This window comes from Oreochromis niloticus, linkage group LG7 (genome assembly GCF_001858045.2).
Source record: "Oreochromis niloticus isolate F11D_XX linkage group LG7, O_niloticus_UMD_NMBU, whole genome shotgun sequence".
Lineage (NCBI taxonomy): Eukaryota > Metazoa > Chordata > Actinopteri > Cichliformes > Cichlidae > Oreochromis > Oreochromis niloticus.
In genome coordinates this window covers 11,152,344-11,176,403 of record NC_031972.2, presented here as the reverse complement: position 1 = coordinate 11,176,403, position 24,060 = coordinate 11,152,344, and the positions used below count along the sequence as shown (strand labels likewise).

At 38.3% G+C, this 24,060-nt stretch overlaps 1 protein-coding gene across 5 annotated transcripts in view; it reads left to right on the top strand.

Moving 5' to 3' along the window:
* The window catches only part of ttc28 (tetratricopeptide repeat domain 28), a 145,928-nt gene that overhangs the window by 49,209 nt on the left and 72,659 nt on the right, over nucleotides 1–24,060 (top strand). For all 5 annotated transcript variants that reach the window (XM_025909040.1, XM_025909043.1, XM_025909041.1 and 2 more), the window contains one exon: nucleotides 22,321–22,468. In XM_025909040.1, the coding sequence (XP_025764825.1) occupies nucleotides 22,321–22,468 (148 nt within the window). The remainder of the gene's footprint in view (nucleotides 1–22,320; nucleotides 22,469–24,060) is intronic.

Here is a 24,060-nt window from a genome sequence, read left to right as displayed (position 1 = left end):
ACAGTCTATACTGTCACAGGATGGTGAGCACTGAAAGTGAAAGTTTCTGATTTGATTTTTGTTTGCATTGTAAACTGTTACATGAAAAATCAAAGTGGCGATATATTTTTATCCTTACTGGGGATAAAAAAAAAAGATAATTTAGGAGAGGCAGGGACATGTGCACCAGAGGGGGGAAATCCATCCCATCCTTCCCAGCAAATCGCACCGTGATAGTATGTAATATTGACCGAAATAAGTAGGCTACCTTCAATTTGACACAGTACAGAAAAACCCAGAGCGATGCATGCATTTATGCACCTGGCACAGTAACAGTGTCTTCATTAATACGGCGAAGCTCAGCATCTGACAGTAAACTGTGTTTTGTGTCTTACACATTGTACATTCAGCTATTACACATAAATTTCATGTTTATATGGAGGAATAGTTTGTAATAAAGAAGCTCTTCTCTGGATAAATCCTGCACCCCCTCTGAGTCTCAGTCAATTTCTGTCTGAAGACTTCACCCTTATTTTTAAGCTGGAATTTTATGCTGCTCTTGGTGAACTAGCTGCATCTTTGTTTTTTTAATTTATAAATTTAGATCTAGCCAGGGTGTGGCTGAGAGACTTGCTGTCCGTTGGTGGTGAGTCTACCCCTGTCTCTGACACAACACTATACCTCTGATGTAGTGCAATAGATTTGCGATTTATCAGAGTTATTTGTGATAATATTGTGAACAGATTGCATGTAAGTGCCAACTTGAGCCCATTCAAGTCATACAGCCATGTTATCCGTGTTTTATCATCATTTTGACATACCAAAGTTAGTTTGCGCAAGTGCTCTCAGACTTCCCTGTCCACATTTTCAAAGTGACCATTTCAGAGGCAAGGAAAATCCAAGTTCTTTGCACATGGTCTCCAACCACTGTTTTCCTTTGTGTGAATGTAGCTTTAGTTAGCCTAGTGTGAGAAGAAATGATCTATATAGCAGGAGGTCTTTGTGTTCATGCGTATCCTATGTGTCTCACAACAAAGTTGTCTTTCTTTTTTTTGTTTAATTGATAAAATATTCTTAAATATTCTGAACATTTTTTCTAAAATATTCTTCTTGTATGCGTATTTACCTTTTCTAGAAAGTCTAAGAAGCATGTCCAATGACATTAAAGAAGGAAGACAAGCAGATTGGATCACAGCACAAGCAGATTTTTTTATTTTGGAATATGTTGCATCCGAAAGTAGTTGTCATGGAAAAAACAGTCAACCAATAATGATTCAGAGTTCAAAGATTTGTTGTTGTATGTATGTATTTCGGTCTGGACAAGATTAAAGTGAATTCAGGTGTAATTATTACTGGAAAGGACATGGAGTTTTGTGCATGCACTATGAATGATCTGAATTAACGCTACCAATGCAAGTAATAATAAATGCAACTTTCCCCTTAGGGGGCTTGAGATCTTTGTTATTTGCCTCAAGTCTTTATTTTTTACAATCTGAGACTCGGTTAACTGGTACCTAAGGCACTAAAGGCACTGGAGCATACATTTTAGCTTGCTAAAAAGCTACTGACAATATGACATATTCATATAAAAGGCAGCCATGTTATCCGACTGTTCATCTGTCCCTGCAGCTAAAGCACATGTGCGTGTTTGTATTATTGGTTAACACTGTGTTGTGTGTGTTGTTGCCTGTTGTATTCAATGTTTGGGCTTAGCAAGGCGGTGGGGAGGTGCAAATGTCACGGTGTCTGAAAAAGCTAAGCCAGTTGACTATGGAAAGTCTCAAGAGGACTGGGAAGAGGAACACAAACTGGAGGCCACTTCAGAATATAAAAGTACTAAGTGAAAGGTGGAAAAATGCACAAATCTCTACATACAATGATTGCTTGCTCAGACTTTCTGCCTCTGTCGCTCTCGTTCGCAAGCACACACACACACACACACACACACACACACACACACACACACACACACAATCTATTGCCCATAATCACATTCCAGAGCATTCAGAATACTAAATTGAATTGTAATTGGCAGACAATGGGCGTGACATCACAATTCACTAGCTGGCTCATATAGAAGCAGCTCGTCAGAATTGAGCCTTAAGTGGGTTATGCTTACTGATGAGCCCAGACGGTTAGAGAATGAGACAAAGGAGAAAGGGAGGTGTGCTAACTCTGAAAATTAATTGCCCTTTGGGACCGGCGCTATTAATAATTATTGTATCTGACAGGAGCAGCAGCAGCAGAATGTTTACTTTCGCATTGTATACACAGCCATACCTGAGTGATCTCCTGTGCAGTAATGGAGATTTTATTAGAAGAAAACAGTGTAAGTGTTTGAATTATCAGAGCAGAAATTATATTTAAGTAATTTACAATAGCAAATATGTTTTGAAGGGAACATAGTTTCTGGCAAGATGACATTTTCTGTCACCCTACCGAGGAAATGACCTTAAGTCAGTAAGTATATGATACTGAAGTTAATAAATAACTGAACAAATGAACAAATTTAAAAATATTGACTAAAAATAATAAAAAACATACACCATAATAAGTTTGTGATATGTTCCTAATATGTTGATATAAGCCTTGCAGTGCAATAGCAAATAGTAGTGACTGGAGCTGTGGTTCTTAAACTGAGGGACAAAGAACCACTGCAAGTTGGAAGTAAAACCATAGACTATATATAAAAGATGAACCTAGATACAGAGACAGCAGCATTTTTGAAGCCTCAAGGATAATGTTTGAGCCACCACCATGTTGCCGTTTTGAACCAAGAAGTTATGTTTGTAAGCGACAATGGAGTTCTAAGTTATCAGCTAATACTAACAGGCTTGGTAAACAAGCTGCGCTCAAAAATTGCACAGATGGATCATACAGATACACATACTGTACCTGTTAATTAGTGCTAAGTAACAGTATAACCATATACAGAGATTTAGTTACAAAAGGTGAACCACTAATTTCTTAGACGGCCATTGACTGTGCAAGCTATTTCATTTGCCAAGTAGTTCCATTAAAAAAAGCTTTAAAAGCCACTAGATGCATAAACACAGTCAAGAGGTCCAGTTCAGTAACTTGAATTAGCCTCCCTGGGTGTTAGGAAGGGGGAAAATGTCCATAGAGAACAGGTCAGTTTCTTGTACTAGGTTGTAAACATGCTATTTCTCGGCACATTTTAAACTGAGGCCCAACATGAGTGACAATTTTTGGTACTTCTGCTTCATAGCTTCATTTGTTAGTATTGGTGGTTACTGCTTGAATTAATTAATATCATTAATATTTGCTGATTTTACTCTGTTTTACTTAATCAAAACAGCCATGCTAAAATTCATTTCAACAGTCCCTGTTAAAATTCATTGTGATTATTCATTTTCCATTGTTGGTTCCAAACTCTGCTGCAGTTTGTAGTTTGTCACTTAATCTTAGTCATGAAGAAAATCATGAAGAAATTATTAAGCACTCCCTTTTATTTGTGTCTATTTGTTCTCTATGCAGTGTTGTTGTGGTATTTTTAGTGTAATCTTACTATTTATTTTCCTATTGTATTTTTATCTGTGTGATCATCAATAATGTATAATCTCCAAGTAAGTGACTTTGGTTTGATGTTTTTAATAATGCCCTATAAATAAATCAGTTTGACTAGTGGCTCTGAGGTTACGGTGGTGTTTTGAGCTAAATGTTAATGTCAGAGAGGATGTGAATGTGTGCACCAAATCTCATAGCAATCCATTTTGTTGCTGTTGAGACATTTCAATCTCAACCATAAATGTCAGCCTCCCAGTGGTAAGGCAGGGGTTCATCAAAGCTAGTCTGTCTGGGAACCAAAACAATACATTCTAGAGTTCAGTCTGTCATAGAACAGAGTAACGAGTTGATCTTAATGCTGTGAAAAAACACAAATAAGATTTTTTTTAAATAAAGCAAATGAATCCCGATAAACTCTGACTTTTCAATACCCAACTAAATGGCACTGAAAAGAATGTTGACAGCCTGGCTTAAAAATCAGTTTTGAAACGTATGTACTGTTTTCTACTTCAAAACATCTGTACAATGAATTAGTTTCCACCCACTGGTCCCTTCATTAGGCACACCTATTGATCTATTTGGTAAAGCAAATGGCTAATCAGCCAATCACATGTCAGTAAATCAATATATTTATACATATACAAAGTCAGGATGACCTGCTGAAGTTCAGACCAAGCATCAGAATGAGGAAGAAAGTTAATTTAAGAGACTTTGAATGTGGCATATTTGTAAGTGCCACACAGGCTGGTTTGAATATTTTTCTGCTCATCCGTCTCCATCTGGTCTTAAAACCCCCCAGAAAATATCCGGTGAGCAGCAGTTCTCTGGGTGAAAATGCCATGTTGATGTCAGAGGTCAGAGGAGAATGGCCAGACTGTTTCAAGCTGATAAAAGGAACCAGTAACTCAAATAACCACTCAATATAGGCAAGATATGTAGGAGGATATCTCTGAACATACAACATGTCTAACCTTTAAGCAGATGGACAACATCTTTCTGATACAATATTTGGATGGCAGGGTTGGATTCTGCCCAAAAAAACACAAAACAAAACAAAATCTTGAGTGCATAGATCTATCACACCTTGTATCAAAGATTCAAGCAGGTAGTGGTGTCAGGATGATATTTTTTTTTTTTGCACACTTTTATTTGGCCCCTCAGTATTAGCATTATTTAAATACCACCCTCTTCTGTTGAACCAGCTCCCAGATTGGATTGCGGAGAGAGACACCCTCTCTACCCTCAACCTCTACCTCTCAAAACATTCCTTTTTCATAAAGCTACAGGTTAGGGCTGGATCAGGAGATCCTGATAATACTTCTGATAATATAAACATTATATGTATAGCACTTACAAAAATGAATGTTATAAAATATTTACTATAACATAATACACACAATAAAATACAAACATGTTTGTAGGGCAAAAAAAAAGTCCAGGAGTTGTGTTTCTTCTTTACTCAGTTTTTTTTCAGTAATTATCTGTTTATAAGCCACTCTGCATTTAATCAGTAATTATAAATCTCTGACTTCTACAGTATGTCTTTCTTCCCTCCCTGAGCCTGGTTCTCTTTCAGGTTTCCTGTTAAACCAAGTTTTAAAGGGGTTTAAAGGGGGTCACCTGACTGTTGGGGTTTTCTCTGTATTGTTGTAGGGTCTCTACTTTACAATATAAAGCAACTTTATGCTATTGCTGTTGAGATTTGCGCTAGATAATTAACATTGAACTGAACCAAACTGAACCAAAGTGAGTGGTGAGCATATCTAGATCTTGGCGAGCAGGGATGGGAATCAAGAGCCGGTTGTGATTCTTGTAGAATATATTCCCAGTAGTCCAGTTCCTCAGAATTGTTAGTCTGCTTGTCTATTGAACCCACTTATTGATTCCTGTTCCACTTGTGCTACAATTTGCTGATTTCAGTTTGTGGGTCAGAGGAGGACAATAGCAGCACACTGTACAGTGTGGACATAAACAGCTGTATTATGCTGCTAACAGAACTTTGGCTTTTTGCAAGCATCTACACAGACAGCATGCTAATGCTAAGCTAGTCAAGAACCCAGAGTGAAAGCTGAGTGAATGCTGATCCATTCCCTTGTCATCCAAAGAGTTGCGGAGCCCTGGTTGGAGACAATGGATGGAACGAAGAAATAGAGAAAAAAGCATGTCAAAAATAAAAGAGAGTTAAATGTCAAAAGCAATAGAATATCTGTCAAGAATCTGATAGTTCAGGGATTGTTGTGCTGACAGGCCTGTGAAGATTTAGCCACCTTTTCAAATGCCAGTAAAATACATTTTTTCCTTCATCCAGCATTAATGATATCCTTAGCCTTGGGTGTATAACCTGATCACTGCAGTAAGCTAATTTGCTGTAAAAAATAAATAAATAAATAAAATAAAATAAAAGCTAGCTTCTTCTTACCATAACCATTCCAGCTTTGCTCATTTTTGTGTTTATTAAACATATTTTTGTCTTTACACAGAAGATCCATCAATAAAACATGTGGACAAATTCAAATCCAACAGGTTCACTGTGTGTAGTTACAGTTGCTAAACTATGGTTAGACAATTAACATTTCAGGGAGGAGTTTAGGAAAGAGTTAATTGGAATGCCCTGCATATGTTGTTCCTTTTACTAACAACCACTGTGCTGAAAACTAATAATCCTTTAATGAGGTTAGTCTGGCTGCATAAAAGAGCTGTTCATAAATCAGTTACAATAGAAAAAAAGATAATGTATGAACCCTCAACTCTTATACACATTCTAGGACCACTGTAAAGAGTTAGTCTGAGGAACACAAGTGTTTGAGGGTGGGGGGGGGGCTTTTGGTATGAACAACATGATCTTTGCTAAGTAGCCACTTCTGTATGAATTATCAGAACCTGTGAGTGTGATTAGGCTGTATTTGAAACAGAGAGAGGTTTTTAATTAGTTTTGTAGGGAATCATTAGGAGCGTGTTCTCTGCTTGCCCTGATTCACTGAGTGGGAACCGTACGCTTGGTTCCTTCCCTTGAGTAATCGCTGGTCTCAGTGCGGCTCTGCACTCCTGCACTGCTCCTCATTTTTCCCTGCACGATTTGGCGCTAATTAAGACAGTTTACCACCGAGAGAGAAGGAGGGGGCATTAACTCGGCTCGCTATTAGATGCAAGAGGTGTAAAAGTAGGGGAACAAAAACAAACATATTAAAAACACAAATATTTTTTGCAGTTTCTATTGCTGACATATAGACAGAATAAAATGTATGATAAGTATTGGTTAAATACACAGTGCTTTATATAAAGGTGTGTAAAAAGCTATACAGTGATGTGCAAAGGACAGCTTTGAACCACCTTTAGCAGCAAAAACTTGACAGTTGGCTGCATTGTTGCAAAGTTTGTCTATGGGACGTCTCTTTAGTTCATTGAGGTTTGTAGGTAAGCCCAAACATCTCCACTTTTCTCTTGTCAGTTTCTCAGTGTAATTTCTCAATGTCCAAAGGACATTGCTCCAAAAATCTTGTGGTTTGTTCAGACACAACTTTGCAAACCTAAGCTCTTCTGACACCCATCAGGTTGTTGTTTTGTTTTTGGATTATTTTTTTTCCTAAACAGAAGGATAAGTAATTATAAAGAATACTATATAAACTTTAAAGTTTAAGATGTAATATACAGTGAGTTTTCATCTATAAGGAAATTTTGAAATAAAGAATTTTACAAATAATTTTTTTATAAAGGGTGATGAGTGTTAATACTAAGAAGAACAAATATACATGTATGAGAACAATAGAAAAAAAGTGGGGCTTATCTTCTGGAGTTATTATTGATATTGTTCTTAGTGCTAAGTGCTAAGCACTGAAGTATGTTCATTAGATCAGCACAAGTTTGTATTTTACTTTAATGTATATGTATATCTTTAACAGTGTTCTAGACGCTTCTTCTCTGTGACACATACACTACTTAACATAGTTTAAATTTATAATCAAAAGGCAGCATCACCCAGTTTACAGTACAATTTACTAGATGCTTTACAGTATCTGAACATCTTGGTTTAACATTGCATGTGATAAAAGTTACTGTATGTATTCATGTGTGAACTGTGTAAAATACCTTTCTGTGAACCTTCGGGATCTCACAGCACCATTTCCAGCATAATTTACATGACTTCACACATGAAACAAGCAGCAGCAGAGACTTTTTTATCAGCAACCACCTCAACTACCTGCTTCTTTAACACACACATACATTTTCGGTGTGATTTACATATGCTTCTTTTGTCTGTTTTAGTTTTTAGTAGTCCTAAATCCTTAAATAATAAATCAGGATGCAGAATTAGTCGAATGCTACTGTTTTATGGGTAGTCAATACTATATTTGTGAAAACTAAAATAATACTTGTGGGCTCTTTTTTTGTCTAGAAACGGGTTTGAATAATTATTTCAGTTCATTAGCTCTATTACCTCGTATTCATTGAGGATCTTGCGAGCACCCTCTGTTTAGGCTCTGATCTGAATTGCAGCAAATTTCAGTGCAATGGGATTAATAGGAACAGGGATGGTTCTCTGTAGATCAGCTCTGGAATACCTGCTTTCTTCAGGGCTGAAGGTCACCAAGGCAATCAACTGGTCACCCGCCTTGCTGCACGAGCTCATTCGCAAACACAAATGCAGCAGCAGTCTGCTGAGTGACAGCCTAATTACCCGGTGTAAGAGAACCAAACCCCTCTGCTGCGCTGCAGTTAACCGGATCAGAAGGTTACTTGTCTTTCTCCCCTCCCCACTTCCCCATTTATGCATATTTTTTGCAGCGACTTGAGTCTATATATGTGTGTGTCTGTGTGTGTGTGCATGTGGTGCTGAGAGAGGCTGTTCTAAAGATGGTGACTGATAGTGATATTCACATCATGAATGGGTCAAGGGAATGACTCAGGGTCTGGCTCTACAGATAAAGTAGAAGGAGAAGGAAAAAAAAGGGATTGGTTCTGGTCACCAAGGGACTAAAGCTGGTGTGTTCAGGTTACCTTAAATTACTTGTGTGTGACAGAGAAAATGCTTTCTTTAATTCAGAGAGCTCAGTTCAGAGTAACTCATTCTGTACAGCAAGGTTAAATGTCTGAGTTGACATCCCACTCAGGTTATCCTCGCAGACTTTTGCCATGATGACATGCAGTGGTGTTGAAGATGGAGCTTGTGTTACTAGAAGCTAGTGTGGAGTGAAAATTTAAAGTGGGGATCAGGTGTTTGAACAGCTGCAGTGAAGAGAGGTCCTGAGCTCTTCAGGAGGAGATAAAAACAGAAAAATGTGTCAGCTGCTCCTTTATATTGACCTCCAGACATCACATTTCAAAGGCAGATTGAAAAATGGCGTCTTCTGTTAATTCCTTATGTGTTGATTTAGATTTAAGCAACCACATGTCATCAGCAGCCCACTTAACTGAATGTATTTTGATCCCACAGTCTTGACTAAAATATGTGTTTGTTTTCCAAAATATGTAATAAAAGCTACATGATCTGATAATATTTGATGTATTTTACTTTTTTATGTCTGGGAGTTCTCATAGTTGCTACTTCTGATAATATAAACATTATATGTATAGCACTTACAAAAATGAATGTTATAAAATATTTACTATAACATAATACACACAATAAAATACAAACATGTTTGTAGGGCAAAAAAAAAGTCCTAAATTGACAGCTTCAACCTAGAAGGAGAAATTATAAATGATAATGGATGCTCAAGACGCCAAACTAAAATGCAGTGTGACTTCCCACATTTAGATATGTATGAATGAAATTGGGGATGAATGATGTTGCCACAAATTCATATCCTAGTGCTTAGGGCGCAAGTATTTGCAGCAATATTCTCTTCTGTTCATTCAGTTTAATTTATACAGTGCCTAATGACAAGACCAATCACCTCAAGGCACTTTATATTGTAAGGTAGACCCTACAATAATACATACAGAGAAAAACCCAACAATCATATGACCCCTTATGAGCAAGCACTTTGGCGACAGTGGGAAGGAAAAACTCCCTTTTAACAGGAAGAAACCTCCAGCAGAACCAGGCTTAGGGAGGGGCGGCCATCTGCTGTGACTGGTTGGGGAGAAGGAAGACAGGATAAAAGACAATGATAGCCACCTCAATATCAGCATAAGTATTCAGCTGTCCACCAATGTGTATTCCCCAAATAGCTGGCACCAAATGACAACACTAGCAATATGTTAGCGATATGTGTCCCCTTTAGGATAGGAATTTGTGTTGGTGTGTGGGACTGTAGCCTATAGGTTTATATTGATAAATGGTAATTATGAAGCAGTGTGTTTCAAGTCAATTATTTTAAAGAAATGTGTCCTGTGTAATATGTTGTGTTGGTCTGTCTTCATCAAATCTATGCATTCATAGCCGTGGTATCATATGCTCTGATATGTCTTAAACAGTTAGGATTTTTGAAACTGTGACAATATTTTCTTTTAACAGCATGTTTTAGTGGGAGCAGACATTTATAGTATAAACAAGTTGAAATATAGTTTCTTTAAGTCTGGATCAGACTTGTTGCTGGCTCATAGTTTCAATTGGGCCACTGTCACTTGGTTGACTTGGAACACCAGATAAGCCTTACTGTTTTAGAGAATACAATCTGACCCTCATCAAGTTGATCAGGTCTTTTCTCCTGTAACTAACACACTCAATATGAAAACTAACTCTTTATGGTCTAATAATGTCGCTTAGCTTTTCAGTTTCCATTGTTACAGTGTCATTTTTGTTGTCTTCATGTGTGACTGGTCATAGTGTTTTGATTCACTGGTGTGTATAATGAGTGAAATGAACCAGGAAACACTAATGACACTTCTGTGTCTACTAATAACTCTACGTTGCAGCCCAGTTGTGTCTTTTCCATGCCAAACATAGTTAATGACCTGTGGCTACCCTTGGACTGGTTACATCAGACTCCAGATAAATTCTGTGGTCCCTCAACATATGATGTCAGAGGTGTCTGTGTTGACCCTGCATGTGTTACGTGCACTCAGACATGTTAACATCAGTGCAAACTCAGGAACACATGCACAAAAGAGAGATGAAATCATCCTGGACCTTGACATTTGAGCTTTTAAAATCCTTTTTTCAATTTTTTAAGTCTCTGGATCTGCATCTCCATCTCAAAAATGTTTTGGTTTTTTGGTGGTTGGGTTTTTTGGGGGGGGTTAGCTTTTGTTTTGACTCAAACACTCTACTGCACAGACTTGTAAAGCCATTAGACTGCCTCTGCTGGCCTGTGTGGAAGAGCCCCACAGCTGGTTGTGTAACATCTTTATTGGTCCCAGTGGAAATGGTAGTTATGGCCACTCTAACTCAATTATTGCATCTTAGCTAGTGTCCCAGTGAAACAGTGATTAATATTCATGCAGATTAACCAGGAAACAATTGTGTGTGTGTGTGTGTGTGTGTGTGTGTGTGTGTGTGTCTGTGTGTGTCTGTGTGTGTGTAATTCATAGGCATTTTGAGAGTGTATAGGGACTAGCTCACATTTGGAGCCAGCCTCAAGTGCTGATTTGAAGATCTTCTGTTTGTGGCAGTTGCACATCGACTTTAATTTTCACCACTGGAGTCGCTTGACCCAATGCAGAAGTGCTTTTGATCTGCCTTTCTAATGACTGGCAGTAGGTGAATCCTTTTTTTTTTTTTATTTTGTTAACAAACTCAAATTGCATAGAAGTCTATGTAAAAACAACCGTTCTTTGGTCTCACTAGTTTTATGTTATAACCCAAATAATGTTCATTTAGTAAGTTATGATCAGAAAGAAGATAAGATAATTGGGGTTTTAATCTTTTTTTTTCTACTTTGAGGCCTACTGTATCTTTCTTTATATATCATGGCTACATCCAACGCAAACAAATTCTGCAGTATGATGCTACACAGTTGTTTAACAACAGCAGAATGACTCACAACATTACCTTTGTTGTTTCAGTCAGGACCAGTACATTAAATACTAAAACATGCATCTACGGTAATTAATATGAATTTGTATTTAGTGGTATGGTTCTATTGTATTCACTAAATGCAGCAAGAAAGAGTCAGTTACAACAAAAAGAAAAAAGTTTTATTTTCCTATGGCATTGTACTTTTATTTCTGCCACTGAAGATGTCTGTCTGTTTGTGGACAGGCAGGATCAGTTACCTCCTAATCTTTACCACCCAATGTTTGTGCTTTTCCTACTTACAAAGTCAGATTTAAAGATTCAAATGAGGTTTTTGTCAAACAGCTTCAGTCTCTTTGTTTCTTATCCATACTGGATTATATGTTTCCAGTTTTCTGTGAAGATGCATACTCAGCACCATTTTCATCCACCATAATACTTTACAGGCTGACTAGTGTTTTTAGGAGAAGCTGTTTGAATCACACTGCCGTGCAAGATGGGAGGGCTGCTAATTCCGAGCCTGTGAGTAACTGTACACTGCTGTTGAAATCTGCTAGTTTGGATTCACAGGGTTTAATCATACTTCAACCTGGTAATAAGGTGCATTAAACCCTGCAAAGAGACATCCTTACAATACAGATTGCTGTTTTTAATGACTCCCTCTGAACCTCTCACACTCTTAAATAATGATCTCACTCTGTAGGTCTTACAGCACACAGCTCACAACTCACACAGCATGTCATTTTATCACCCACTGTGGGATAAGTGGGGTATTGGCTTAGCAAAATGAAGCTGCTGTTGTTTAATAATGGCCAGGTGACATCAGCAACTTCCAACAAAGAGAATAATTTCCCTCAGGTCGGATGTTGTTCTTGTTGTAACTTAAGTTATGTTTATAATATAGCATCTTTCACTCAGCTGATCAAGACTCAAAGTTATGTCACTAACTAATTATGATACTTCATTTTGAACATACTAATATTTTTTTGTTGGCTATATTTTAAAAGTTTACTGGCTATTATCCCCTACCCCCTTTTTGATCCCCGCCGTTCTATAGCTTCTAAAACATAAATCAGTTCAGTCAGCAAGAAGGTGGTAAAAAAGACTTTTTTACTCCAAGTTGGCACGAGATAAAATGAGAATGAAGGTCTTGTTGTGTGTTTGGAGGGAGATTTTGTGATTTCCAAAGACATCAATCTCTATCATGTCTCGTTTATGGGATTCTCTCTTGCTCTTGCTCACAGTCTTCTCTCTCTCTCTCCCGCCACTTGTGCTGCCATCTGTTCTCGATTAATGTGAGTTACAAGCAGTAATTGAAGCAGCTGTTCATCCGGTGAGCATCCTGTGCTCTGACACACGACACCTCTCTCACTCACCATCTCTCACCTTCATTTTCTTTGTTTCTTTGATTCGATCGACTATCATTTTTTGCTGGTTCGACACTTTGCTTCAGACAAAATGTCTCAGCAGTTGCCGGACAGATAAATATATTACAAAAACACATGTTTGGTCAGTTGGTGATTCTAACTTGGTCATTGGTTGTTGTTTAAAATGGATGGAACAAAGCATTTGTGTATGTAGTAGGTAAATGTAGGTGTAGGATTTTGTGTGTGAGTAAGACAAGATTAGCACTATAAGAGTCCATTGCAAATTTCACATATTTAGTGAGTCTTTATCTTTATTTTTAACTGCTTTATTTTTCTTTTTAATTATTAATTAATGAATATCTTTACTTATCTTGAAAAGGGATTTAAGTGTAAATCAAAGTGTAAAGTTGGTCTAATATCATTTTTTAAAACTTCCATTACAAACTAAGCCCCATTGATTTTCACTGTATTTGTGAAATTTCAGAGAAATAAAGAAAAAAATATATCACCAATATCTCCACTTTTGTTTGATTTTAGTTGTGTACTTCACAGGTCTTTCAGAAACTTGGATAAGACTTTTTAAAAAGCAATGAAAGTAAAGAAGGGAAAAAATAGCTCACCTTCTTAAAGCAATATTAAGTCCCAAGTCACAGCAACACCTCAAACATTTAGACTTTTACTAACTGAAGTACTCTGCAAGAATATGAGTATCACTATCACATCTTATTTATTTTAAACAGTAACGACAAAATGAATCAACAAACAAGAAACCACAGAAAAACAATCTGCTCTAAATACTAAATATAAAAACCCCAAATAATCTAGTTCTCTGGTGCAAACAAAATTTCAACCAGCCAACTTTTTCTTTACTTGTGGCTTTTGTGGTAGTGCAGTTTTTATTTGATGCAGTACAGTACAGCACTAGTTTTAGGTAAACAGTAATTGTAATTTTAAAGGCATCTGTTAACAGGTCTTTACTGACTTGCTGTTATTTTAGTAAATAACAAGTTCAGTAAAACACTGGGGATCTCTCTTTGTTTTCACAGGTATAATATATGACAGCCATATCAAATTCATTTGTCTTTCAACAGGCTACCTTTTAAACATTTAAAGTACGATATAAAGTAATTTTGTTACTGTAAAATAGTTCCCAACAAATTTGTCAATTTTTATTCATCTACCATGATACAGTCAAATTTAGTTCCATTTTCTCTTCTTTGAAATTTTGAAATGTATTTCTTCTTTGAAAGTTTAATTTGGACACTGGCAAGATGATGTTTCTGTAAATGTTCATGTTTATTGGTTGTCAGCGCAATAGAATACAGTAGAATAGCCATGGACCAAATTTTAAGAAGAAATTTGTTTTCAGTGGTCTTTGAAATAAAAACACCTAGTATGACTCCATGCTTGCTGTGCTACCTGTTGTTCTCCTTAATATCTGAACAAAGTTTCAAGATTTTCAACTTGAATTACTGTATTTGTATCATGATAGAGTAGGTATGGTAAAAATTGATAAAATTACATATTTATTGCTAATGAAATATGACTGTTAATATCAAACTTATTATAATTATTAAGAATCTTTTATTTTTTCTGAATTTTGGCAGCCCCTGCGCCTCAGTTAAACTTTTGAGATTCGGCAATCATTAAAAGTCTGTAACTAGATCAGAGTGATCCTGTCCAGTTCTTTTTTGAATAACCAGAACAAAGTTAGATTATGGAGCTGGATTACATGATTCATGAAAGGAAAAAAAGGATTACAAAAACCAGATCTTTTTCATCTGAATTACACCTTTTAAACAACTGGGGCCAGGTTTCTGTACTTGTGTCCAGATATGTCACTTCTGGCTTCAATATAACATTGAGGCTTCAAAATGCAGAGTTTAAATCCAGTGAGTGATGTTATGGTGGCTATGTCCATCTTTTTATAAGGTCTATGGGAGGAACACAAGCATTCATTTAGGACTGCTTTTCTGGTCACTGGTCAAAGTTCAGTCCTGAGTCTCTTTTAGCACTTTTGGTTGTCCCCATCTACTCTCTAAAGAAATATCTTTTTAGCTACTAAATGCCCCACTGTGTTCACTGATTCTGTCTGTGTACAGAATTTCCTTTTTTTTTCTATTACAGCAGCAAGATTGAACCACACAGTAAATCAATGAAAAAACAGTTTATCTCTATGCTGAAAATCACTAAAAACTTACAGAAAGGGGACCTGTAGATTCACTTAAATGTTTGTAGGTTATCATTTGGTATTATAAAAACATTTAAATTAATAACATAAACACTGATTGCGTTCTACATTAGTATGAACAAAGAAAACATGTGAGCTCACCTGTCAGCTAATGTTGAAGGGCCCGTCTAAGTGCTCAACTGGGAATCAGTGTGAAATACCTGCAAACCAGAAATAACTGCAGCAGCTTGGGAAGAGACTCTGTAATCTGAGAGGATTTTTCAGAGATGTTCCAGAACACCGCTGAGAGAAAGAATGAATAAACGATACCAAGAGTGTGTTTCTGTGTTCGCGAGGTGTTGGTGTTGTGTGTGTGTCTCTCTAAGGCTGTCTGCACCCCCTGCATGTGCTTAGTGGGCAGCGTAGCCAGACTGAGCTAATAGGCAGGATGTGTGTGAGCAGGAGGCTGGAGGTGGTGGTGGAGGCAGACTCTTCCTGCTGTCATTTTCTGTCTGGATCTGGCATAGTTACGCCACTGATAGGGGTAGAAAGTTCTTACACACACACACACACACACACACACACACACACACACACACACACACACACACACACACACCTATATACATTTAACCTCTCTCCCTCACTCTCTCACTCACATACACACACATGCTACTCAACCTTACCCATTATGCTGCTTGTCTACTCATGCTGATATAATTATCCTTTTTAACTGGATTTTCCCCCTAGAAGGTCCAGAATAGAACATGAATGCCTAAATGAGAAACACTGCATCCTCCATACACTAGCCAGATCAGTGTGAAGGCAATAGTTTTAAGGGGCAGTGCTTAGTAGAGGTAGGCAGACAGGTGGGGTGTCCATATGTCACCCCAGCGCTACATCCCAGTCTAGCTCCTCTTCTATCCTCTCCAGCCTGGATGAGGGTCATAGGGCGGGTTGCTATATCTCTATCGCCAGCATGGACACTTGGCATCATTGCTGGTAGTAGATACTACTTTACAATAGATACAATTATCAAATGGAAATTTTAAGTTTTTTCCCAGTCTAGTCCATGACCCACACACACATAGTTTATTATCACTGAGAACCAAGAGAACCAGGAAATTTGTTAATTTAATCAACAGATGTTGATTGCCTGGTGTTATGGTTTAAGTTGTGGTTGTCATCAGTCATGACTTAGAGATGTTGGAATTAATCCTGCCACTTTAAAGCATTCATTCAGTATTTACAGTGGCTTGCAAAAGTATTCGGCCCCCTTGAACTTTTCCACATTTTGTCACATTACAGCCACAAACATGAATCAATTTTATTGGAATTCCACGTGAAAGACCAATACAAAGTGGTGTACACGTGAGAAGTGGAACGAAAATCATACATGATTCCAAACATTTTTTACAAATAAATAACTGCAAAGTGGGGTGTGCGTAATTATTCAGCGCCCTGAGTCAATACTTTGTAGAACCACCTTTTGCTGCAATTACAGCTGCCAGTCTTTTAGGGTATGTCTCTACCAGCTTTGCACATCTAGAGACTGAAATTCTTGCCCATTCTTATTTGCAAAACAGCTCCAGCTCAGTCAGATTAGATGGACAGCGTTTGTGAACAGTAGTTTTCAGATCTTGCCACAGATTCTCAATTGGATTTAGATCTGTACTTTGACTGGGCCATTCTAACACATGGATATGTTTTGTTTTAAACCATTCCATTGTTGCCCTGGCTTTATGTTTAGGGTCGTTGTCCTGCTGGAAGGTGAACCTCCACCCCAGTCTCAAGTCTTTTGCAGACTCCAAGAGGTTTTCTTCCAAGATTGCCCTGTATTTGGCTCCATCCATCTTCTCATCAACTCTGACCAGCTTCCCTGTCCCTGCTGAAGAGAAGCACCCCCAGAGCATGATGCTGCCACCACCATATTTGACAGTGGGGATGGTGTGTTCTGAGTGATGTGCAGTGTTAGTTTTCAGCCACACATAGCGTTTTGCATTTTGGCCAAAAAGTTCCATTTTGGTCTCATCTGACCAGAGCACCTTCTTCCACATGTTTGCTGTGTCCCCCACATGGCTTGTGGCAAACTGCAAATGGGACTTCTTATGGTTTTCTGTCAGCCACAATGCATTCGCAAAGCCACCAGCATTGTGGCTGATTGGACACACCCCTCTCACACACTCTTCACACTCCTGCCATCTGGAAAAAGGTACCGAAGCATTCGGGCACACACATCCAGACTGTGCAACAGCTTTTTTCCACAAGCCATCCGTCTCCTCAACAGAAAGGGACTGGACTGATAAACACACACACACACACACACACACACACACACACACACACTCTATCACTCAGCTCAACTCAACTACCTCAAAGCATCAACCTGTAAATGCTCTTTTTGCACAATATTATTATGTTTACTGTCCAACACTACCTACATACCAAGTATGTTTACTGTTACCTTTGCACTACCTACCTAGTTAGTTAGTTTTAGTTAGATAGTTAGTTTTTGTTTTTGTTTTTTGTTAATTTATGTTGTAATTTATGTTAGGTCAGTCTGTCCTGTCTCTAGTTAGCTAGTTTAGTGTTTTTCTGTTAATTTATGTTGTAAATTTATGTTGCATGTAGCACCTTGGTCCTGGAGGAACGTTGTTTAGCTTCACTGTGTACAAACTGTATATGGTTGAAGTGACAATAAAGCCAACTTGACTTGACTTGACTTGACTTAACAATGGCTTTCTTCTTGCCACTCTTCCATAAAGGCCAACTTTGTGCAGTGCATCACTAATAGTTGTCCTATGGACAGATTCCCCCACCTGAGCTGTAGATCTCTGCAGCTCGTCCAGAGTCACCATGGGCCTCTTGGCTGCATTTCTGATCAGCGCTCTCCTTGTTCGGCCTGTGAGTTTAGGTGGACGGCCTTGTCTTGGTAGGTTTACAGTTGTGCCATGCTCCTTCCATTTCTGAATGATGGCTTGAACAGTGCTCCGTGGGATGTTCAAGGCTTGGGAAATCTTTTTGTAGCCTAAGCCTGCTTTAAATTTCTCAATAAATTTATCCCTGACCTGTCTGGTGTGTTCTTTGGACTTCATGGTGTTGTTGCTCCCGATATTCTCTTAGACAACCTCTGAGGCCGACACAGGGCAGTTGTGGAGCTGTTTTGCAAAGAAGAATTGGCAAGAATTTCAGTCTCTAGATGTGCAAAGCTGGTAGAGACATACCCTAAAAGACTGGCAGCTGTAATTGCAGCAAAAGGTGGTTCTACAAAGTATTGACTCAGGTGGCTGAATAATTACGCACATCCCACTTTTCAGTTATTTATTTGTAAAAAAAAATTTGAATCATGTATGATTTTCGTTCCACTTCTCACGTGTACACCACTTTGTATTGGTCTTTCACGTGGAATTCCAATAAAATTGATTCATGTTTATGGCTGTAATGTGACAAAATGTGGAAAAGTTCAAGGGGGCCGAATACTTTTGCAAGCCACTGTATATACCAATTATTTGACAATCATTTTGGAGTACATTTATGATATTCCTTATGAAAAAGTTCTTATAATTTCTAAATGTATTTTTAAAATATACACTACCAGCCAAAAGTTTGGACACACCTTCTCATTTAATGGATTTTCTTTAGTTTTACTACTTTCTGCATTGCAGATACATACTGAAGACATCAAATATATGACACAAGATATGTGGAATTATGTAGCAAAGAAAAAATGATAAATAACTCTAGATATGTCTTATATTTTAGATTCCTGAAAATAGCTACACTTTGCTTTGTTGACAGCGCTGCAAACCCTTGGTCTTCTCTCAAGGAGCTTCATGATGTAGTCACCTGAAATGGTTTTCACTTCACAGGTGTGCCTTGTCAGAGTTTATTTGTGGAATTTCTTGTTTTCTTAATATGGTTGGGACCATCAGTTGTGTTGTGCAGAATTCAGGTTGGTACACAGCTCACAGCCCTATTTGACAACTGTTAGCTGATTGGTTCTCACCATAATATAAATTCTAAATAAAGAGAAACGACAGTCCATCATTACTTTCAGAACTGAAGGTCGCTCAATTCGGAAATTTGCTAACACCAAGGGCAGTCACAAAAACCATCTACTGTACGGCTAAACTGGCTCACATGAGGACTGACCCAGGGAAGGAAGACCAACAGTCAAGTCTGCTGCTGAGGATAAATTCATCTGAGTCACCAGCTTCAGAAATTGCAAGTTGACAGCATCTCAGATTAGAGCCCAGATAAATGCCACACAGCGTTCCAGTAGCAGACAGATCTCTACATCAACTGTTTAGAGGAGACTGTGAAAATCAGCCTTTATGGTCAAATAGCTGCTAAGAAACCACTACTAAGGAAAAGCAACAAGCAGAAGAGATTTGTTTGGGCCAAGAAACATAAGGAATGGGGATTAGACCAGTGGAAAACTGTGGTCTGATGAGTCCAAATTTGAGATCTTTGGTTCCCCCTGCCATGTATTTGTGCAACACAGAAAAGGTGAATGGAGGAGGAGGTGTGGGGGTGCTTTGCTGGTGACACTGTTGGGGATTTATTCAAAACTGAAGGCACACTGAACCAGCATGGCTACCACAGCATCCTGCAGTGACATGCCATCCCATCCAGTTTGTGTTTAGTTGGACCATCATTTATTTTTCAACAGGACCTCCAGAGTGTATAAGGGCTATTTGACCAAAAAGGAGAGTGATGGAGGGCTGCACCAGATGGCCTGGCCTCCATAGTCACTTGACCTAAACCCAGTTGAGATGGTCTGGGATGAGATGTACCACAGAGTGAAGGCAAAAGGGCCAACAAGTGCTCAGCATCTCTGGGAACACCTTCAAGACTGTTGGAAAACTGTCAAGGCAGACGGAATGGATTCACGTGCAGACTCAAGCTTCACTGAGAAAGAGTTCAACAGTTTATTTACAAAAAGCAATGTGCAGAATATATACAAGGTGAAGGGGCAAAGGGTCCAGGGATGGGTAGGTGGGGAAGGGGATTAACTCCATGGTGCAGTATATTTACAGGTGCAGGGAAAGGGGGCACAGGGCTCCAGGGGGGAAAGTGGGGAATCCACACAGTCTCTGTTCTCCTCTTCTTGCTCACACGCTCACTCCTCTTCTGCCACTCACACTTTTCCATACTCTATGCCACTCCGACAAACAGACACTCCAAACAGGTTCAGGGACAGGTCCAGGAAATCTTTGTACAGAGATCAGGTTAGGAACACTAGCGGATGGAGACTCGAGAACAAACAGGATTTTGCCGGTAATACGAATTCAGATAGATCAACGATCCACAACATTAAACCCTTAAACCAGCTTCTTAAAACTCACTTTGGACAGCTTAAGTATTTCATATTTTATAGCAATTTTAACTTTTGACTCTGATTTTTTGAAAAGTGCTCCACAAATAGAGAATATTATAATATTAGCCTGCTGTGACTGACTGAGGCATTTTCATAATGAGTGTGTTAAGGCATATGGCCTCAGCTGTAATTACCAACCATTTAAACCGCTTTCGTGTTAATCATCAGTGAAATGACACTGTGGCCTGTTCACATTCTGCACCAACACCAACTCACAGACCACTAAAGGCTTAATACATTTGATTAGACTTGACCTTAGACTCCATTTGTTTCAATGAAGCTGTCTGAAGATGAGGATGGGACAAAGACAGCATGGCTGTAGAAAGTGGCAGGCGGGACAGCAGCTAGCATGTAATCTAATTCCTCTCCTCTTTGTCTTCATTCACTCACTGTCAAGAGAGCTTGTGCTTAAATGGGGGGAGGGAGGGCTGGATGATAAATGAGAAGTAAAAAGAGGAGGAATGAAGGCAAAGAGAGAAGGGGACAAGACAATTAGGTTACAGTGTGGTCAGCAGTGAGAGAAGAAGATGATATGTTTGTGTTGCACGTGCCGTCTCTTGAGTTGTCCTCATGAATCTGATGACATGATGCATTGTCTCTAATCCAGCTGTGAAATGCACAAGGGGTCCTAATGAAATGCATGTTGCTGTGTGTTATATGGAAAGAGTGTGTAACCGATGTGTAAATTCCACATCGGTGCTCGACCTTTTCATTATTTAAGGTTATGTGAAAATCACTGAGCACTTCTCAGCTGTCGCTGATCTTAAAAAGCTACTTTTAATCCAAAGGTTGTTTTTACTACAGCTAATGTACCTGAGGGTTTCAGACGCTGAATAATGATGTCCTGCTGTGTTTGATGACCAAATATCAAAGCAAATAAAAAAATCTATAAATTGAACAGGTTTCATTTGGGAACATTTAGGATACCCCACATTAAAAACAAAGAATAATAGATGCATGGCTAACACATATGTGAAAATAAATCAAATAGTACAGTAGTGTGTGGACAAGCAAGTAGGTTAGACTAAAGTAAAAATGTTTTAGAGAAGAGCACAGTTTTCTGTGTGCTTTTAAACAATTCTAATGCAGCTGCTGGAACCACAGAACAAAAACAGCTGTGCCAAACTTTGTTAACTATCAAGTGTAACTGTTCTCCTTATTCAGAATGAGTTCTGTAAATGTTTAAACTGTTGGATCTGTTTTAGAGCCTTCTTAAATACAGTCATGTAAAAATATAAAATGGAAAGACTTCTGGCTTGCTGAACAGGAGGCTATTACCTAACAGTGGAGCTACCAGTACAGTCTAATCCCCAAGTGTTAACAACATAAATGAAGAAACAAAACTTGTAATATTTACAATGTCTTTGTTCAACAGTCAGACTTCAAAGCAACAATCCAAATTTAGAGATAAATATGATAAATAAGGATATTAAATTTTTTTTTACTTAACTTTTCATTTTGTGAACAAAGAACCAAACAGACCATTTAAAGTGAAATTTCTGTTATGTAGTGTTAATATGGTGAATGTTTATATTAAACATGGTGTAAGGTTAGTGGATTGATCCCCAGCTCCTCCACTCCATGTGTCACCATATTTTTGGATACACCGGAGTGCGTGTGTGTGTGTAAATGTTAGATAAGAAGCACTTAGGCATAGAAGAAGAAAAAAAAGCGCAGTATCAATGTGTGTCTGCTTTGGTGAATAAGACCTGTAATATAAAGTGCTGAAAGTGAATAGTAAGGTGCTATATAAGTACCCGTCCATTTACCATTTTGCTAAATTAATCACAGCTATGCCAGACTGAATTTGGCTCCTTTTGGCTTCCTCCCTTTTATGTATACGTGTAGCTTTATTGCTCTTTTGCATAAAACTGCAGTTATGTATTTTTGCAGTACTTCAACAAACCTCAGAAGAGGAATAAACAAGTGTTTCAAAATACGGAATGTAAAACATTTTAAAAAATTATAATTGTGTTTTGGTTTTTTTTGGTTTTTTCAGGCTTACTTTCGTCAGGGTGTTGCCCTACAGTACTTGGGTCGTCATGCCGATGCCCTGGCAGCGTTTGCTTCTGGCCTCGCCCAAGACCCCAAGAGTCTCCAGCTGCTTGTTGGTATGGTGGAGGCTTCCATGAAATCGCCTCTAAGAGGTAGGCATGTCTAACACCGGACTTCATTCTGCCTTTCTCTTACTGTATCAACATGTCTGAAACAACATGATTCACATTTACAAGGGGAGAGACAAACAAAAGAACATCATAAGCAAAAAACTACAATTTTGTGCTGGAAAACTTGTACGCAAGGAAAGTTAGATGTGTGCACTGGGGAAACTGCCAAGTTATTACTTTTCTTTTATTCTTTTATTCAGTAGCCCTCCTCTGGGACTGGGATGTGAAAAAATAAAAAGATCCCTCTGATGATTCAGGCCGCACAAAGAAAAGAATGCATGTTTGATACGAGAGAAGAGAGATACATAGAGAAAAGAGAGATTCAGAAAATGCATAAAACAAGCATCTTAGATAGAACGGAAAGAGAAACGTCGAGATAAAAGGTTGTCATCGCCAGCATCCACTTGTCGAAGTAAAGGAATGACTCTCATCCATTCCTGCTTCTATCTTAAGAAAACCTTTGTCCACTGCCAGATGAATCTCCTTGACAATGAGGTGACAGGTGTCACATCTACTGCCAAGTATAAAGACTGTTGTCCTCTGGTGTCTCCCACAGTCATATTTATTTACATTCAGGTACAGCGAGTGAGTGGATGTGTTATACACAAGGACTCTCAGAAGCAAGTTACAGTGTTAATGCTGTCAACATGACATTATTGAAGCCATCTGAGTTAAGGAAGGTAAAAAATGAGTAGGTATATAGGACATGGTATGATTTCTCTGAGACATAGGCAGGATTCACATGTTGTTTCAGCTCTTGACTGTGGGTGTGCCTTATGTTTAGGCTAGAGCCCAACACAACCTAACAGATTAAAGGAGTAAGGTTTAGCCGATCTAGCTGCCTTTTATAAATTTGTTCATACAACAACAGCATAACAGGGTAATGATTCTCTGAAGTGACCAACTGCTAGATACATTTTTTTTTATATGTCATAACATAATTTGATTGACAGGCAGCAGCACTGGTGTATTTGAATAAACATGATTTGATTGTTGAAGCTGAACTTTCCTTTAGTTCTTGAACCCTCAAGAAATATAGCTTTGTTAGGCAAAATCTTTGTAACACAAAGAATTACATAATTGTTACTGTAAAGTGATTATTGAATTTAGTACAATAATGCACTATGGAAAAATGTAATGTGATTACAGTGATTGTAAGGTAGAGTACTCCTAATGCCCAGACAAAATGGGAGGATTGTGTCAGGAAGAGCATCTGGTATAAAATCTGTGCCAAGGCAAAAGTAGGAAAACCAACCATCTGTCCAAATATCCATCCATTATCCTTACTGTTTGGAAGCTGTAGCCCCAGCTGACTTAGCCAACATGTTTTTGGACTATGGCAAAAAACATGCAAAGTCTACACAGACAGACCCCAGCCAACTAGGACCTTCTTCCTGTGAACGAGCATTGCTACCCACTGTACCGCTGTGTCAGCCCACAAAAAAATTTGGACCAGTCCAGTTGTAGTTGCACTATAGATCTCCACATGTCCAGCATGCATACAAATAAACAACAGAGTCGTGTTTAAACAGGCTTGTAGCAGGCAAAATGCAGTAACACAGAATGTCATAAAT